The sequence below is a fragment of the Salmo trutta genome, chromosome 35 (assembly GCF_901001165.1).
Source record: "Salmo trutta chromosome 35, fSalTru1.1, whole genome shotgun sequence".
In the NCBI taxonomy this organism is placed as follows: Eukaryota; Metazoa; Chordata; class Actinopteri; order Salmoniformes; family Salmonidae; genus Salmo; species Salmo trutta.
The window spans coordinates 2,410,840-2,430,655 of NC_042991.1; the positions used below are offsets into that span (position 1 = coordinate 2,410,840).

General features: G+C 45.2%; 1 protein-coding gene across 5 annotated transcripts in view; it reads right to left on the reverse strand.

The window, feature by feature from the left end:
- Positions 1 to 168: 168 nt before the first annotated feature.
- The window catches only part of grm1a (glutamate receptor, metabotropic 1a), a 59,082-nt gene continuing 39,434 nt past the window's right edge, over positions 169 to 19,816 (reverse strand). For 3 of the 5 annotated variants that reach the window (XM_029732973.1, XM_029732975.1, XM_029732974.1), the window contains exons 5-9: positions 16,543 to 16,789; positions 13,313 to 13,481; positions 12,438 to 12,564; positions 3,968 to 4,898; positions 169 to 2,639 (exon numbers count right to left, since the gene is read on the reverse strand). In XM_029732973.1, coding sequence (XP_029588833.1) covers positions 1,853 to 2,639; positions 3,968 to 4,898; positions 12,438 to 12,564; positions 13,313 to 13,481; positions 16,543 to 16,789 — 2,261 coding nt within the window. In that variant the 3' untranslated portion in view covers positions 169 to 1,852. Of the gene's footprint in view, positions 2,640 to 3,201; positions 3,293 to 3,967; positions 4,899 to 12,437; positions 12,565 to 13,312; positions 13,482 to 16,542; positions 16,790 to 19,816 lie in introns of all 5 variants that reach the window. The other 2 variants (XM_029732977.1, XM_029732976.1) reach the window with 2 other exon arrangements.

Here is a 19,816-nt window from a genome sequence, read left to right on the forward strand (position 1 = left end):
CAATCAAAACTTTAAAACAAATGGTAGGGCCTATTTGGACCAAATTAATTCCAAAATTGAGCAGGGCTGTCAATTCAATGTACCCCTTAACCCCTATAAATTAAAGAGTTATGAAATCATTCAATCAATTAGTCATCTTACTATAAAAGGTTTTTATTTTACAGCATTTTTCGCCTTGCCAAAAACATGTAGGCCTATCTCATTCTAGCTGTGACCTTGTAAAACGTGATCCTTCTGTTACTTTACATTTAAGAAATGTTAAAATCTTCAAACAACTTACACTACTAGACTAAATATAACATTTTGTAATAACAATTACAATACTATAGAACTATACATACTGTATATGTGTTTTTATACTTTGGAGATGCATTCTTAGAAAGTACTAAGAAGCGTATGATCAAGTAAACCAATTCAACTGCAATTTTATAATACAAAATCTAAACTAGATTGAAGCGCATATAATCTTACCACAAGAAGCAACTATCCATTGGTATGCTTTACAACTGAATATTTTCAAGAGGATACGGCTGACTTGAAAAGTTACCCTAAATCAATGCCAACACAGCTCTTCCACAAGCATCTGTAAGACGAGTTTTAAAACATATAAATAGTTTCACATTCTAAATATATAAACATTTACTGATATTACAAACATACCATCTGTGTGGAAAAAAATGAGAGATGGCTTAACAATATTAAACTTTGAAAACATACACAAGTATATTTCCATTACAATGACACAGTGACCTCAGAAAACATTAAAAAAATATATCATCACACACACAGTATGGAAAACAGAATCTCATCTTCATAGCATCCTGTGTGAACCAAACATGTCTCAGGATTTCATAGAATGTGTTAAAACTTATAATGTCATGACATTACAGTGGCCGACAATCAAGCCCAACTCGTAATGTAAAATACTGTACACAATCTTAGAATCTCCTGAAGATGCCTTATCAGTAAACATGAATACAGAGAACTGGAAAACTAATTTGATTGGCACAATAAAAACCATGTTGCAAAGTATTGCATACAGCGCAAATACCCAATCTTCAATCTCCATCTTCAATCATATTATGTTACAGTACCTTGGGGCCCTGTATGCAACGTCTGAGAAACATAATACTGCTTATATACTATGCTGTAGCCTACCCTGCGGTTCATAGACAGAGTTTGTTTCTTATCAGAGAGTAAATGTTTGAACTGCAATGAGGTTAGTAGTAAAAGTACTGGTAAGCTGAGAAGAGTACTTCTTATTGAGGACTAAGTCTTTATGAAAAAAGGCAAAGAGAGTCTTTTGATCCAGCTGTGTCTGCTACACATAATAATATGAGCTCAACTGCACAGGTACAGTATTGGACCAAACAGGCAGTGCATTGTGGGATCTTGGTCCCTGTATCTCATCGAAATCATAGGATAAGATCCAAGCACCTTATACACAGCATTCCCTCCATTTGTCTCATAGGCTATTTAAATGCACAACAATAGCAAAACAAAATCATATAGCTAAAGCCTTCATTGTGATTGCCAGCTTTGCTTAATCCATTTGGCACAAGAGCCGGGTAGTTTTGGCACTGATCCCAGTCTCAAAGTTTGCAGAAAGGTTGGTGGGGACTCACAGCCCTTGAGAAACATGATTGCTACTGGACTATTCCATTTATTTTCATTTTCTCTCACTTCAACTCCCCCATGACATAAAATGTCTTATAATATAATCCAAGCAAACAAATGACAGAGCAAATGGAGCAATGTATAAATAAATAAGCAAATCAATTATCAAATCGTTGATGTTACATCTTAGTAACATGGTGTGTTTGTGTGTGTGTGTGTCAGTGCCTGGTGGTTCTCACAGTGTAGAGGAGCTCCGTTTGAAGTCCTGGAGGATGATGGAGGAGTAAGCAGAGCTCGGGGGGCTGCAGAGGGCCGACTCAGAGATGGGGGAGCCAGGAACCGACCCGGCAGAACACACTGAGTCCCTAAAGGGGGAGGGGGGAGACAGAGCCAAGGAGTCCTCCAGGGTCAGCTTACTCTGAGCCAGCTCCTCTTCTCCCTCCTCCTCGTCATCCTTCTCTGTGTAGCTGTGTAGGAGGTCCAGTGCCTCCCCCTCAGCCCCCTCCAGGGGCGAGATGAGGTCTTCCCCTCCAAAAGAAGCCCCACCTTGCAGGGGGCAGGAAAGCTGAGAGAAGGTAAAGCCTAGGGGTTGGTTGGTGGAGCTGGCCTGGATGCCGGAGGCACCCATTGTGTCGTTAAATCCAGGGATATTGGAGCTGTGCGTGTCCACCATCACCCCCTGCAAGGGCTCGGTGGTTAAGTAAGAATCCTTCCCGTGGAGTGTTCCAGAGTGGGAGTGGGGGGCAATCCAGAGAGGGCGTGCTTCCTCGTCCTCCTCCTCCGCCAGGTTGTACAGAGCCGTGGTGCCGAGGTGGGGGTCTGTGCCAGGGCTGTGTTGTTGGTGGTGTGGGTCGCAGCTGTGGGGGTCGATGGGGGCATTAGTTAGGGGCCTGATGACCGCCGTCTGATTCGAGCCGGCTTCCTGTTTCCTCACATGCACAGACAGTCTGTGCCACACATTCCCCCCCCTCTGAGGGTGTCTTGCACCTGGTTCAGACCATGACACAGACTTGCCATTAGAACTATGAACGAGATAAAGACTGCCGTTACTAACAGAGACAACCCGGGGGAAGGGTTAGTCAACAACAACAACACATAGCACAATAGAACAGAACAGCAGCATTTCAACATTTCTCTACGAATGTTAAAATACGCTCAAGACTTTTTAACAACATTAATAACAGGCAGCAGTGATGTGGTTCATTTGTGAGCTCCAAGTGGGATTGCATTGACTAATCTGGGAACTTACAGTAACTAAATACTTCGTGATTCATCATTTCATAATGTGCTGTTTGACCAGCATTATGAACCATAGATGGCTTAATTCAAAGTACTTTGAGCCATCCACCAAATTTAGACCTGTTTATCTAAGTGTTTATCAAGCTGAGATGGGCAACATGCACTTGTAAAATGTTTCTGGTGCCTGTACTGTCTGACACAAGGTAATAACACAAGGCTTTAGCGCTGTGCATAGCAGGATAGGTTAGGTTTGTCTCTCTTATGTGATTAGTGAGGGAGACAAAGAGGGTTTCATGCTTCGAACTGGGATAAATGTGAGGACAATTCAGGATAAACTTAAATCACCTAAACCAGGGGTGTGCACATCTTCTTCCCTTGAAGGCTGCAGTGTCTACTGGCAGTCATGCATACCTTGTAATCACCAACCAGTCTGGAGCTATGAAGAAACATTAGTAGACCCTCCTCCTACTAACAACTGAGAAATTATTTTCCAAAGACACTGCAGACCTCAAGGACAGGAGTTTGCCAAGCCTGTGTCTAAACATGAGCCCGTCAGAGTCAACCTCTGTCCATTGGAAGAGGTTAAGCGGGACATATTAGAGCAAGGGTGAGAGACAACACTCAAAGACAACATTCTCTCATCCCCCATCTCAATCCTTACTTTAGACACTGTCAGTGTTTTTGCTGTGGAACGTCTATTAGGAATCCTGTTTAAATCTATACTTTAATCATCACACATGAAATATACGCTCCCATTATTTTGTGCTAATCTTGCAATCTGACTAGCTTTGAAGATATGACCAGTTCTGAGGTAAATCAATATGTACTATCTCAGGATTAAATCTGTGAATCTGATTATCTATCATATTTTGTTTTTGATTGGCTACCAAGGAAGTGTATAGTCAAGCACAACTCATAATTCATCATATTTGGGCAGAAAAAACTGTAGAATGACAGAATAGGGCATACAAACTCGAATTCTCTGAAACATACGTTTATTGTAGTCAAAAGACTACTTTTGGATCCAAACGAGTGTGCAGGCCCTATTCTATCCTTCTATATGCCCTCATCTTTAGACCCTGGGTTCTGAACATCACTGAAGGTTACTCACTTGGTGCTTCCGTTTTCGTTCTTCTTCCTACGGAACATGTTGAGAATGCTCTTGCTCTGCTGAGCCGCCTTGCCGTCTCCCACATGCATCCTGACTACATCGGACGTGGTGAATGCGCTCCTCACGTTCCTCTCCGGCTTGGCGATGATGATGTACATTTTGGGAGAGAACATGCACCCCAGCGCCACGGTGACGCTCAGGCTCACGGAGAAGGATGTGGTGATGATCTTGTAGTTGGAGCCGAAGTAGATGGGGACGAAGGCCAACCAGATGATACAGGTGGTGTACATGGTGAAGGCGATGTACTTGGCCTCGTTGAAGTTGGCCGGGACGTTGCGCGTCTTGAATGCGTAGTAGGTGCAGCTCATGATGAGCAAGCCATTGTAACCCAGCGGTGCCACCATGCCCACCGTGCTGGTGTTGCAGATGAGGTAGACCTCGCGGATGCTGGGGTAGTACTTGATGGGCATGGGCGGCTCCAGGATGATCAGGGTTATCTCCAAGATGAGCTGCAGGCTGATGAGGAAGAAGGAGATGACTACTTGGGCCCAGGCCGACATGAAGCGGGGCTTCTTGGTGCAAATCTTCTTCTTGCTGCCGGCCAGGATGCGGGCGATGCGGTTGGTTTTGGTGACCAGAGCGGAGTAGCACATGGCAGCCGAGAGGCCCACTAGGAGGCGCTGCAGGTAGCAGGAGGTCACGGTGGGATAGGCGATCAAGGTGAAGGGGCAGATGTATCCCAGTAAGACGCCTACCAGGATGATGTAGCACAGCTCGCGGCTGGATGACTTGACCACGGGCGTGTCGCGGTACAGCATGAAGATTAAGGTTACCCAGAGGGTGACCAGGATGCCCACGCAGGACAAACACACCGCCACGATGGACTCCACATCTGACCAGTCCAGGTACTTCAGCGGCAGGGGCACACAACCTGCACACGACAGAGGTAAAGGACAGATGCTATTTTTGCTTATATAATCATTGAAGCATGTCAATTATTGAAAAGTAATAGGAAGGACTGTAAATGGAGAAGAGGGGAACATGGGTGTACTGAAGAGAGGGGGAGTAGATGAAGGAAGAGGACTAGTGAACAGATTTAGAAATGGGGGAAGTCAAGAGGTATATAGGGAAGATCATAGCCCTTCAAAGATGGCCTAAAATTACTCAGGAACACACACATACACATGCTCCAAATCTGTCAGCATGCTTATGCTGCAGTGTAAAGTGTCTGTGTGTGTCTGTTTCTGTGTGTGTGTGTGGCTGTCCATCATGTCGCATTGGTGGTGATTTGTCATCCGACACACACTTAGACTCGCAAGGGCTTAATGAGAGAAAAGTGACATCCCCAGACTCATCTTAAAACCCCTGAATTACACAGCGCTCCTAGCTAATAGCATTACAGTCAGCGCCACCACAGGCAATGCCTCCCCACGTCTATACCATCACAACCAGCATCATTTAGCCCTCATAAACCAAATCACATGTATAAAATGACTAGTTAGCTAACTTAATGCAAAATCTCATCTGGATATACTGTGCCCTCCACTAATACTGGCACCCTTGATAAATATGAGGAAAACAGGCTGTGAAAAAAAATCTTTATTGTTCATCCTCTTAGTATTTCATACAAAATATTCACAAAAATTGAGCCTTTACTTAAAGTAAAATAATTGAAAGAAAAAATACATTCTTATCATAAAACAAATATTTTTCTCAAATATATGTGTGCTACAATTATTGGCACCCCTTCATTCAATACTTTGTGCAACTTCCCTTGGCCAAGATAACAGCTCTGAGTCTTCTCCTATAATGCGTAATGAGGTTGGAGAACACATGGCAAGGAATCTGAGACCATTCCTCCATACAGAATCTCGCCAGATCCTTCAGATTCCAAGGTCCACACTTGTGGACTCTCCTCTTCAGCTCATCCCACATGTGTTCTATGGGGTTTAGGTCAGGGGACTGGGATGGCCATGGCAAAACCTTGATTCTGTGGTCAGTGAACCATTTTTGTGTTGATTTTGAGGTGTGCTTTGGATGATTGTGCTGCTGGAAGATCCAACCACAGCCTAGTTTAAGCTTCCTAGCAGAGGCAGTCAGGTTTTGATTGAATATCTGCTGGTACTTGATGGAGTCCATGATACCATGTATCCTAACAAGTTGTCCAGGGCCTTTGGAAGAAAAACAGCCCCACAACATCAAAGATCCACCACCATACTTCACAGTGGGGATGAGGTACTTTTCAGCATGGCTATCTTTCTGTCTACGCCAAAACCAACTCTGGTGTTTGTTTCCAAAAAGCTATATTTTGGTCTCACCTGACCATAGAATCCAGTCCCATTGAAAGTTCCAGTAACGTTTGGCAAACTGTAGGCACTTGAGTTCATTGTTTGATGACAGCAAATGCTTTTTTTATGGCAACCCTCCCAAACAGTTGTGCTGTACTTCGCTCCGCTGGTAATATTACATTTCATTACATTACATTGGAACAATTTGATTAGTGTAATGTTAGCTAGCTAGCGACATAGTTGTCTTTGCATCAAGGATAAAGGTGTAGCTAAAGGTGTAGGTGTACCTTTGAGAAACTAACTTTGAGAAACTAACAAGGTCAGCTAGCCAGCTGTATTCGATCGTTCGTTCACGCCGTTTTCTAAACGGCGTCAACACCACAACACCACAGCCACTGCTATCTAGCCAACTTTACCAACTTTACCAACTAGCAGTACTGTAGAAACTAAATACATTACAACGGAACGTTTTGATTCGTGTAATGTTAGCTAGCTACATAGCTACATAGTTGTCTCTGTATCAAAGATAAAAGATAAAGGTAAACGCAGCCACTGCTAACTAGCCAACTCTACCAGCTAGCAGTACTGTATCATTTTTAGTCAATAAGATTTTTGCAACGTAAGCTTAACTTTCTGAACTTTCGAGTTGTGTAGTCCACTTGTGTAGCTAGCAGGACTGACCTTGTGTTAGCTAGCCAACATTTAATTACTTCTGCGTTATGAAAGGAACTAGACACGGACACGAATGATCCATTGGTAGTTTGTTGTAACCAAGTATTGGTGCTAACCGTGTGTTATTGGATGCTAGCATGCTAGTTAGCTACGGCGTCATAGGATACGGTGCACTGGGTGGGTTTCACGGAAGAATACTGTACCAAGTTATCCAGCTGAATAAACGAAGTTTGAGCCTATTCCTTGAAACATTGAACCACTGTAGTTTACATCAATTATAATTTCTAAAGTGGTAGTTGGAAAAGTTATATTTGAGTGTTTCAGTGAATGGTTAGTGAGGGAGGCCCTGCTCTCTCGCTTCCCCAGTTGTTTAGTTAATTTTCATTCCAATCTCCTTTGCATTAGCGTAGCCTCTCCTGTAGCCTGTCAACTATGTGTCTGTCTATCCCTGTTCTCTCCTCTCTGCACAGGCCACACAAACGCTTCACACCGCATGGCCACTGCCACTCTAACCTGGTGGTCCCAGCGCGCACGACCCACGTGGAATTCCAGGTCTCCAGCAGCCTCTGGAACTGCCGGTCTGCGGCCAACAAGGCAGAGTTCATCTCAGCCTATGCTACCCTCCAGTCCCTCGACTTCTTGGCGCTGACGGAAACATGGATTACCACAGAAAACACTGCTACTCCTACTGCTCTCTCCTCGTCTGACCACGTGTTCTCGCATACCCCGAGAGCATCTGGTCAGCGGGGTGGTGGCACTGGAATCCTCATCTCTCCCAAGTGGACATTCTCTCTTTCTCCCCTGACCCATCTGTCTATCTCCTCCTTTGAATTCCATGCTGTCACAGTCACTAGCCAATTCAAGCTTAACATCCTTATCATTTATCGCCTTCCAGGTTCCCTTGGAGAGTTCATCAATGAGCTTGACGCCTTGATAAGTTCCTTTCCTGAGGATGGCTCACCCCTCACAATTCTGGGTGACTTTAACCTCCCTACGTCTACCTTTGACTCATTTCTCTCTGCCTCCTTCTTTCCACTCCTCTCCTCTTTTGGCCTCACCCTCTCACCGTCCCCCCCTACTCACAAGGCAGGCAAAAGGCTTGACCTCAACTCCCCTCCAAGTCTCCGACCACTACCTTGTATCCTTTCCCTCTCTCCAACACTACTCACTCTGCCCCTACTCAGATGGTATCGCGCCGTCGCAACCTTCGCTCTCTCTCTCCTGCTACTCTCTCCTCTTCCATCCTATCATCTCTTCCCTCTGCTCAATACTTCTCCAACCAATCTCCTGATTCTGCCTCCTCAACCATCCTGTCATCCCTTTCTGCATCCTTTGACTCTCTATGTCCCCTATCCTCCCGGCCGGCTCGGTTCTCCCCTCCTGCTCCGTGGCTTGACGACTCACTGCGAGCTCACAGAACAGGGCTCCGGGCAGCCGAGCGGAAATGGAGGAAAACTAGCCTCCCTGCGGACCTGGCATCTTATCACTCCCTCATCTCCACATTTTCTTCTTCTGTTTCTGCTGCTAAAGCCACTTTCTACCACTCTATATTCCAAGCATCTGCCTCTAACCCTAGGAAGCTCTTTGCCACCCTCTCCTCCCTCCTGAATCCTCCTCCCCCTCCCCCCCCTCCTCCCTCTCTGCGGACGACTTTGTCAACCATTTTGAAAAGAAGGTCGACGACATCCGATCCTCGTTTGTTAAGTCAAACGACACCGCTGGTCCTGCTCACATTGCCCTACCCTATGCTTTGACCTCTTTTCCCCTCTCTCTCCAGATGAAATCTTGCGACTTGTGACGGCCGGCCGCCCAACAACCTGCCCGCTTGACCCTATCCCCTCCTCTCTTCTCCAGACCATTTCCGGAGACCTTCTCACCTCGCTCATCAACTCATCCTTGACCGCTGGCTACGTCCCTTCCGTCTTCAAGAGAGCGAGAGTTGCACCCCTTCTCAGAAAACCTACACTCGATCCCTCCGTTGTCAACAACTACAGACCAGTATCCCTTCTTTCTTTTCTCTCCAAAACTCTTGAGCGTGCCGTCCTTGGCCAGCTCTCTTGCTATCTCTCTCAGAATGACCTTCTTGATCCAAATCAATCAGGTTTCAAGACTGGTCATTCAACTGAGACTGCTCTTCTCTGTGTCACGGAGGCTCTCCGCACTGCTAAAGCTAACTCTCTCTCCTCTGCTCTCATCCTTCTAGACCTATCTGCTGCCTTTGATACTGTGAACCATCAGATCCTCCTCTCCACCCTCTCCGAGTTGGGCATCTCCGGCGCGGCTCACTCTTGGATTGCGTCCTACCTGACAGGTCGCTCCTACCAGATGGTGTGGCGAGAATCCGTCGCCGCACCACGTGCTCTCACCACTGGTGTCCCCCAGGGCTCAGTTCTAGGCCCTCTCCTATTCTCGCTATACACCAAGTCACTTGGCTCTGTCATATCCTCACATGGTCTCTCCTATCATTGCTACGCAGACGACACACAATTCATCTTCTTCTTTCCCCCTCCTGATAACCAGGTGGCGAATCGCATCTCTGCATGTCTGTCAGACATATCAGTGTGGATGACGGATCACCACCTCAAGCTGAACCTCGGCAAGACGGAGCTGCTCTTCCTCCCGGGGAAGGACTGCCCGTTCCATGATCTCGCCATCACGGTTGACAACTCCATTGTGTCCTTCTCCCAGAGTGCTAAGAGCCTTGGCGTGACCCTGGACAACACCCTGTCGTTCTTCGCTAACATCAAGGCGGTGACCCGATCCTGTAGGTTCATGCTCTACAACATTCGCAGAGTACGACCCTGCCTCACACAGGAAGCGGTGCAGGTCCTAATCCAGGCACTTTTCATCTCCCGTCTGGATTACTGCAACTCGCTGTTGGCGGGGCTCCCTGCCTGTGCCATTAAACCCCTACAACTCATCCAGAACGCCGCAGCCCGTCTGGTGTTCAACCTTCCCAAGTTCTCTCACGTCACCCCGCTCCTCCGCACATTCCACTGGCTTACAGTTGAAGCTCGCATCTGCTACAAGACCATGGTGCTTGCCTACGGAGCTGTGAGGGGAACGGCACCTCCGTACCTTCAGGCTCTGATCAGTCCCTACACCCAAAGAAGGGCACTGCATTCATCCACCTATGGCCTGCTCGCCTCCATACCTCTGCGGAAGCACAGTTCCCGCTCAGCCCAGTCAAAACTTTTCGCTGCTCTGGCACTCAAATGGTGGAACAAGCTCCCTCACGACGCCAGGACAGCGGAGTCAATCACCACCTTCCGGAAACACCTGAAACCACCTCTTTAAGGAATACCTGGGATAGGATAAAGTAATCCTTCTAACCCCCCCCCCCAAATAAAGATATAGATGTACTATTGTAAAGTGGTTGTTCCACTGGATATCATAAGGTGAATGCACCAATTTGTAAGTCACTCTGGATAAGAGCATCTGCTAAATGACGCAAATGTAATGTAAATGTAAACAACTTGTGGTTATGTAGGTGGCATCTGATTGTAGTTTTGTAGACTTTCTGACCCCAAGACCCAACTAACGTCTGAAATTCTCCAGCTGTGATCCTTGTAGATTTTTTGGCCACTCAACCATCCTCCTCACTGTGCGTGGGGTCAATATAGACACACGTCCTCTTCCAGGTACATTGTTAACATCTCCAGTTGCTTTAAACTTCTTAATTATTGCCCTGATAATGGAAATGGGCATTTTCAACCATTGAGCTATTTTCTTATAGCCATTTCCTGATTTGTGCAGCTCAACAACCTTTTGCCGCCATCATTACTGTATTCTCGGGTCTTTCCCATAGTAATGGATGACTATGGGAACTTGGCCAGTGTGTCACCTCATATTTATACCCCAGTGAAACAGGAAGTCATGGCTCACCACTTAAGTGTTCCTAGTCACTCAGGTGAACTTGAAAACGTAAAATATGAATGGGAATATACTTAAATTTGATTTTACTCATAAGAATTTGTAGGGGTGCCAATAATTGTGGCACATATGTTTCGGAGAAAAATATTTATTACATTTTTTTCACATTTATTTTTTAAAATCATTTTACTTCAATTAAACGTATGATTTTTGTCAATATTTTGAATAGACTCACTCTCTCCTCAAGTGCACAACACCTTCCCTTCTCTGAACACTGGTGTAAAACTGTTTTCCCCAGTAACCTGGAATGACAGAGCTATTGCTATTCCCAGACATGCATAGGGAATCATAGGAAAGAGGGGAATTTAATCTCTGAAAACAAACTGTTGGAAATCTATCAGCGGGCTCTCAATGAGCTAATGGAATTTTTCACCTGACAGGGAGAAGGAAGGAGAGCTCAACTCTGCTCGAATCGTTGTCCTCTATATTGCATGCGCACCTCGTCCAGGACTGTGCAGAGACACAAGAGACTGAAATTCACTGAGTTCGCCCCATTAGTTTACACTATATAGATCAACGCTTTTTTCTGTTATCGAATCAACCTTATATCAGCCCCTTTTCAATGCAACAAACCAAAGCAAATCTAACTTTGCAAGATTGACTCTGTGAATGTGTTGTAGGCAGAGCCAGAGCGAAACAGAGTAGAATTCTATTGGCTGCACTTGCGGTTCTGGGAGGGGGGGTCAGGGGGGGCCAGTGCCCCTGTGACAACAATTTTGGACCCCCTTGTGGCCCCCCTAAATGTGGAGTATGAAATAATTTTTACATAACTAATTTTTGCTATCATTCTTTTTTTACATCCGTTATTAGACAGTGGCAATGCGGAACACTAATTTAACCCACACATTTTCTAGAGGGACGGCTTTAGGCAGAACACAACAGTATCGTACCACATGCAAAACGATATGACAACAATAACCTCTAATGTAACTGGCCCCTCTAACAGTACAACTGGCCCACGCTTGCCCCCCCCCCCCCCCCTCCTCCCAGTTGAAATGGTCTAGAACCGCAACTGATTGGCTGGGGTAGCCCATGAGCGGTCTTTCAATCACCCGTGAGTGAATGCGCTTTTCAGATCAGTTCAGATCAGAGCGGCGCGTGTTAACGTTTGTTGATATTATTTGCTAGTTAGCAAGTTATTAGTCTAGTTATAAATAAGTATAGGTCAGCAATGTGGGGTTACTGCTTCCAACAAGTGCACAAAACGTGAAGGCTACATTTCAAGCTGTCTTTGAAAAGCTTGCTTTAATTAAATGGGTATTGTTGTATTTTGAGACAGGTTTGAATATGCAAATAAGCCAATAGGCAGAGGGGTAGCCTACATTGTCTAATTCTCTGTATGGTAATAATAATACATTTAATTTTGTAAAGTGGTTTCTTGAACAACACGTATAGGCTACTGTAGGCTATATCATATAAATCAAAAGTTATTTCCATGTCCATGTTATGGGATTTGCTCCATTGGTTTTGTTGGTAGGCCTACATTATGCTCAAATAGCCACAATAGCCTATTGGCTACTGTCGAAAACTGTAAGGGTACATCATGGCACATAGATAGTGTCCTGTTAGTAAGTTACCTTCCAGCTCATCATCGGGCCACCAGCCCAGGTCACAGGCCTGACAGGTGAACTCATCCCGGAGGATCTCATTGTCCTTACAGGTGGTGCAGATCCAGCAGCAGCTCACCTCACCCTTCCTGATCACCTGATCACACAGAGGTCAGGGGTCAACTCCAGAAGTCACAAGCTTACAGTCAAAACAATAACAAACCACAACCCCACACAGTACCAACCCCAATCAGATATAAAGACGGGGAATTAGCATCTAATATGGCTTTGATGGTGCATTTTTAGGCCCTTTGCTCCACCCTTAGCTAAAACAAATTAGTCAATTCTGGTGCATATTATAAGAACCAATGGTGTAACAGTTTTCCCTTAGTCATGCACAAATGATTTCCCAAAAGACAAGGTCAGTTGCATTTACATTACCCTGTTCCTAAAGTGGATGTTCTCAGAGTTGTGATATGTAAAACAGGGTGATGCACAGCACAGGGCAGTAAACAAAGTGTTAGAAAGCCCCACTAAAGCAGACAGGAGAGTGTACATGCACCCTATGGGGGGCTATTGGCCAGGCTGAATAATACTGGCCCTGGTTGGAGAGACTCAAGGTGTTTCCTCAAGATACTGAAGGCTCCACAACATTGTGTTAAAACACAATGAAAATCACTCCTTTTCAACCAGGGATGATATCTGCACATAAATTCCTGGACTAGGGATCAATTTACAGAGATAACTTAGTTAAAATTAAACAAAAGCGTCAGAGCAGAAAAATAGACAGAGCAGATCTCTATGAAACTGGGTCCTGGGAATTCCTGACGGACTGGTTCAGGACCTTTCCCAATCCAGCCTGGTCCAGCCTGGCTCAGCCTGGTTTGGCCCAGTTGTGTCTGTACCTTGATCTGTCCCCTGGAGCAGGGATCACTGCAGACGGAACGGACCATGTCGCTGTTGTTCATCCACAGCTTCCAGTCATCGATGTTCAGGATGCCCTCGTGCCACGAGCCCACCTGCTGGTAGTCATAGCTACCATCACCCACACTCTGCAGGTTCATGATGTCATACCTGAGAGGGGGAGAGGAGATAGGGTGAAGGGGTGTGAGACAGTTAAAGAGATAGGTGGGAGATGGATGGAGGGGGTAAAAGAGGGGAAGAGGAGATAGGGTGAGAGACAGTTAAAGAGATAGGTGGGAGAGTGGGAGAGGAGATAGGTGGGAGATAGATGGAGTGGGTGAAAGAGGGGGAGAGCATATAGGGTGAAGGGGTGAGAGACAGTTAAAGAGATAGGTGGGAGATGGATGGAGGGGTAAAAGAGGGGGAGAGGAGATAGGGTGAAGGTGTGAGAGACAGTTAAAGAGATAGGTGGGAGATGGATGGAGGGGGTAAAAAAGGGGGAGAGGACATAGGGTGAAGGGGTGTGAGACAGTTAAAGAGATAGGTGGGAGATGGATGGAGGGGGTGAAAGAGGGGGAGAGGCACAGAGAGAGATTATGGGAGAGAGAGAGTTAAAGAGATAGGTGGGAGGGGGTAAAAGAGGGGGAGAGAAGATGGGGTGAGGGACAGTTAAAGAGATAGGTGGGAGATGGATGGAGGGGGTAAAAGAGTGGGAGAGGAGATTGGGTGAAGGGGTGAGAGACAGTTAAAGAGATAGGTGGGAGATGGATGGAGTGGGTAAAAGAGGGGGAGAGGCACAGAGAGAGATTATGGGAGAGAGAGAGTTAAAGAGATAGGTGGGAGATGGATGGAGGGGGTGAAAGAGGAGAGACACAGAGAGAGATTATGGGAGAGAGAGAGAGTGAGAGAAAAGAGCAAGGTCAAGAAATGGAGTTAAGAGAGAAAGGGAGAAAGGAAAAGAAAATAAGAAGCAGTTATCTTAATGATAACAAGTCCCTTGCTTAGAGCAGACTCCTTTATCCAAAATTACTTTAACATCTTACAATCTATATACACTGCTCAAAAAAATAAAGGGAACACTAAAATAACACATCCTAGATCTGAATGAATGAAATAATCTTATTAAATACTTTTTTCTTTACATAGTTGAATGTGCTGACAACAAAATCACACAAAAATAATCAATGGAAATCCAATTTATCAACCCATGGAGGTCTGGATTTGGAGTCACACTCAAAATTAAAGTGGAAAACCACAATACAGGCTGATCCAACTTTGATGTAATGTCCTTAAAACAAGTCAAAATGAGGCTCAGTAGTGTGTGTGGCCTCCACGTGCCTGTATGACCTTCCTACAACGCCTGGGCATGCTCCTGATGAGGTGGCGGATGGTCTCCTGAGGGATCTCCTCCCAGACCTGGACTAAAGCATCCGCCATCTCCTGGACAGTCTGTGGTGCAACGTGGCGTTGGTGGATGGAGCGAGACATGATGTCCCAGATGTGCTCAATTGGATTCAGGTCTGGGTAACGGGCGGGCCAGTCCATAGCATCAATGCCTTCCTCTTGCAGGAACTGCTGACACACTCCAGCCACATGAGGTCTAGCATTGTCTTGCATTAGGAGGAACCCAGGGCCAACCGCACCAGCATATGGTCTCACAAGGGGTCTGAGGATCTCATCTCGGTACCTAATGGCAGTCAGGCTACCTCTGGCGAGCACATGGAGGGCTGTCCGGACCCCCAAAGAAATGCCACCCCACACCATGACTGACCCACCGCCAAACCGGTCATGCTGGAGGATGTTGCAGGCAGCAGAACGTTCTCCACGTCGTCTCCAGACTCTGTCACGTCTGTCACATGTGCTCAGTGTGAACCTGCTTTCATCTGTGAAGAGCACAGGGTGCCAGTGGCGAATTTGCCAATCTTGGTGTTCTCTGGCAAATGCCAAACGTCCTGCACGGTGTTGGGCTGTAAACACAACCCCCACCTGTGGACGTCGGGCCCTCATACCACCCTCATGGAGTCTGTTTCTGACCATTTGAGCAGACACATGCACATTTGTGCCTGCTGGAGGTCATTTTGCAGGGCTCTGGCAGTGCTCTTCCTGCTCCTCCTTGCACAAAGGCAGAGGTAGCGGTCCTGCTGCTGGGTTGTTGCCCTCCTACGGCCTCCTCCACGTCTCCTGATGTACTGGCCTGTCTCCTGGTAGCGCCTCCATGCTCTGGACACTACGCTGACAGACACAGCAAACCTTCTTGCCACAGCTCGCATTGATGTGCCATCCTGGATGAGCTGCACTACCTGAGCCACTTGTGTGGGTTGTAGACTCCGTCTCATGCTACCACTAGAGTGAAAGCACCGCCAGCATTCAAAAGTGACCAAAACATCAGCCAGGAAGCATAGGAACTGAGAAGTGGTCTGTGGTCACCACCTGCAGAACCACTCCTTTATTGGGGGTGTCTTGCTAATTGCCTATAATTTCCACCTGTTGTCTATTCCATTTGCACAACAGCATGTGAAATTTATTGTCAATCAGTGTTGCTTCCTAAGTGGACAGTTTGATTTCACAGAAGTGTGATTGACTTGGAGTTACATTGTGTTGTTTAAGTGTTCCCTAGTCAAAGCCCAGACCTCATCCAATTGAGAATCTGGAGTATGACTTAAAGGTCGCTGTACACCAGCAGAACCCATCCAACTTGAAGGAGCTGGAGCAGTTTTGCCTTGAAGAATGGGCAAAAATCCCAGTGGCTAGATGTGCCAAGTTTATAGAGACATACCCCAAGAGACTTGCAGCTGTATTTGCTGCAAAAGGTGGCTCTACAAAGTATTGACTTTGGGGGGGGGGGGGGGGGGGGGGGGCGAATAGTTATGCACGCTCAAGTTTCTGTTTTTTTGTCTTATTTCTTGTTTGTGTCACAATAAAAAATATTTTGCATCAAATGATACAAACCCCCCAAAAATCAATTTTAATTCCAGGTTGTAAGTCAACAAAATAGGAAAGATGCCAAGGGGGTGAATACTTTCGCAAGCCACTGTATAACATCCCAGTAATTGTTGGATAAAAAAAACATTTTTTTCCCCCGTTAGTCAGCACCTTTACACTAAATAATTTTCTCTGGGAGTGTGCCAGCTCATGCTTTTTATTACACAAAATCTGCTCACCAACAATTCTCCATCTCAACGTCATCCCCCCTCCCCCTCCCCGTCCCATCCATCCCAATCTCCCTCCTCACCTGCCAGGAGTGTCCCCATTCTCGTCGAAGTACACATCCTCCCCTGACACCCCTCTGAACGTGATCTTGAGCAGGTAATCCAGCAGCTTGCTGCCATCAATGGGGTCCATGGCCTCACACAGGCCTGGCTGGCCAGGGCACAGCTCACTGTGCATGTCATGGAGGCCGTGGGCCATGGCATAGATAGCATTGATGACGAAGCCCATTTTACTGTCCTGGACGTAGTTCTCATGAAGACTCTCATTGCCTGGGGATTAGTGGGAAATTACCAGAATGTCAAAATGGTGGTTTGTAATATGTTGATGTTGTTTTTCTAAGGACTGTGGCCGTTTTGTTTGTTTGTGCTGGATTTACAGTGCCGTATCAATGTGTAAATGTAGGCACACATAATATTGTACGGCAAGAGAATTGGACAACTTCCTTCTCACTCAACCCATAAATAACTGAGTTTGGAATTATAATTTGATAAAAAAATATAACAAAACATCTCTCTCTTTTGCAGCACAAAATAACTGGCACACACTATACAGTAGATCACAATAAGGTGTCCAGAAGCGTATTAATTTCCCCCCCAAAGGATACAGAAGATGGAGGAATCTTGAGGAAGCAACAGTAAAGTCTGTGGACACCATATTGTGTAACAAGCATTTTTGGTTAGCCAGCTGAAAGCATTGTCAAGCAAAGGGAATAAGGCAAATATAGCACTAATAGGGACATTTTTAAAAAGAGACATTCGTTCACCCTTCTATCATACCATACCTGAGGTGCCACTCCATATTTGTTTTCTTCTTATAACAGCTTAAATCTCATACATTTTCTCTTGTTATTTTCCCATTGTTACTCAATACATTTAGAAAAAGGCCGTCTTTTGTCTGTGGCGATCATGCAGATAGTCAGCTGAGGGGATAATCTACAGTGGCTTGCGAAAGTATTCACCCCCCTTGGCATTTTGTTGCATTACAACATTAAATTAAAATTGACTTTTGGGAGGTTTGTATGATTTGATTTAGACAACATGCCTACCTCTTTGATGATGCAAAATATTTTTTTATTGTGAAACAAACAAGAAATAAGACAAAAAAACTGAAACTTGAGCGTGCATAACTATTTGCCCCCCCCCCCCAAAGTCAATACTTTGTAGAGCCACCTTTTGCAGCTACAAATTACAGCTGCAAATCTCTTGGGTTATGTCTCTATAAACTTGGCACATCTAGCCACTGGGATTTTTGCCCATTCTTCAAGGCAAAACTGCTCCAGCTCCTTCAAGTTGGATGGGTTCTGTTGGTGTACAGCGACCTTTAAGTCATATCACAGATTCTCAATTGGATGAGGTCTGGGCTTTGACTAGGCCATTCCAAGACATTTAAATGTTTCCCCTTAAGCCACTCGAGTGTTGCTTTAGCAGTATGCTTAGGGTCATTGTCCTGCTGGTAAGTGAACCTCTGTCCCAGTGTCAAATCTCTGGAAGACTGAAACAGGTTTCCCTCAAGAATTTCCCTGTATTTAGCGCCATCCATTATTCTGACCAGTTTCCCAGTCCCTGCCGATGAAAAACATCCCCACAGCATGATGCTGCTACCACCATGCTTCACTGTGGGGATGGCGTTCTCGGGGTGATGAGAGGTGTAGGGTTTGCGCCAGACATAGTGTTTTCCTTGATGGACAAAAAACGAAATGTTAGTCTCATCTGACCAGAGTACCTTCTTCCAAATGTTTGGGGAGTCTCCCACATGCCTTTTGGCGAACAACAAATGTGTGTGCTTATTTTTTTCTTTAAGAAATTGCTTTTTTTCTGGACACTCTTCCCTAAAGCCCAGCTCTGTGGAGTGTACGGCTTAAAGTGATCCTATGGACAGGGACTCCAATCTCTGCTGTGGAGCTTTGCAACTCCTTCAGGGTTATCTTTGGTCTCTTTGTTGCCTCTCCGGTTAATGCCCTCCTTGCCTGGTCTGTGAGTTTCGGTGGGCGGCCCTCTCTTGGCAGGTTTTTTATGGTGTCATATTCTTTCCATTTTTTAATAATGGATTTAATGGTGCTCCGTGGGATGTTCAAAGTTTCTGATATTTTTTTATAACCCAACCCTAATCTGTACTTCTCCACAACTTTGCCCCTGACCTGTTTGGAGAGCTCCTTGGTCTTCATGGTGCCGCTTGCTTGGTTGTCCCCCTTGCTTAGTGGTGTTGCAGACTCTGGGGCCTTTCAGAACAGGTGTATATATTCTGAGATCATGTGACACTTAGATTGCACACAGGTGGACTTTATTTAACTAATTATGTGACTTCTGAAGGTAATTGGTTGCACCAGATCTTATTTAGGGGCTTCATAGCAAAGGGGGTGAATACATATGCACGCACCACTTCTATGTTTTTAATTTTGTAGAATTTCTTTGAAACAAGTTATTTTTTTCCTTTCACTTCATCAATTTGGACTATTGTGTGTTTGTCCATTACATGAAATAAAAATAAAAATCGATTTAAATTACAGGTTGTAATGGAACAAAATAGGAAAAATGCCAAAGGGGATGAATACTTTTGCAAGGCACTGTATATAGAACACATCTCTCTCATACAGTGGTGATCAACTGAACAGTGTGTTTCAGTGACTCATTCTTCCTTGTTCTCTCTTCACATTGCAGTACTTTTTTAAAAAACAACCCAAGAGTTTATGCATTAGAGTTTGACTGATTTGACCCTACCCCAGGCTTTCTCTGAATACAGCAGCCAATTTGCAGCATTCTATTTATTACACTTGTCTGGTGGTAGTACAACAGGCCAACATAATCCTCAGAGCTAGCACCAGTCAAACTCTACAAGTCTTGCCAAAGTGAAGTGCTTATACAGTACAGTGCAGGTGCAGGTAAAGTCAGCATCTCTTTCATCTTGAAATATACACTGACCACCTTGGAGATCTTTAAGAAGAGAAAATAACATAAGACATACAGCAAACTATAGCTACATTACACTGCTCTGCAATTTTGTAATGTTTTTATGCTTGGATCAAGCTATTTTGGTTTACTTAAGTCTTAAGAGAGTGAGGTATTACACAGTAGTACATGTGTAATACCTTCATGTTGAGGTGAATACACTCACAATAACATCAATACTTAAAATAGTTTTTCTTAGAAAATGTTTGAATGCATGCCTAATCAAGCATCATTTCAGGTGTTAAATGTAATCACTATGTTAATCATTGGCAGGGCAACAACTCAATTTACCTAGATCACCTTTTGTTCGTAAGCAGAGAGTATTTGGAGAGGGAAAAAATGGAGATAATA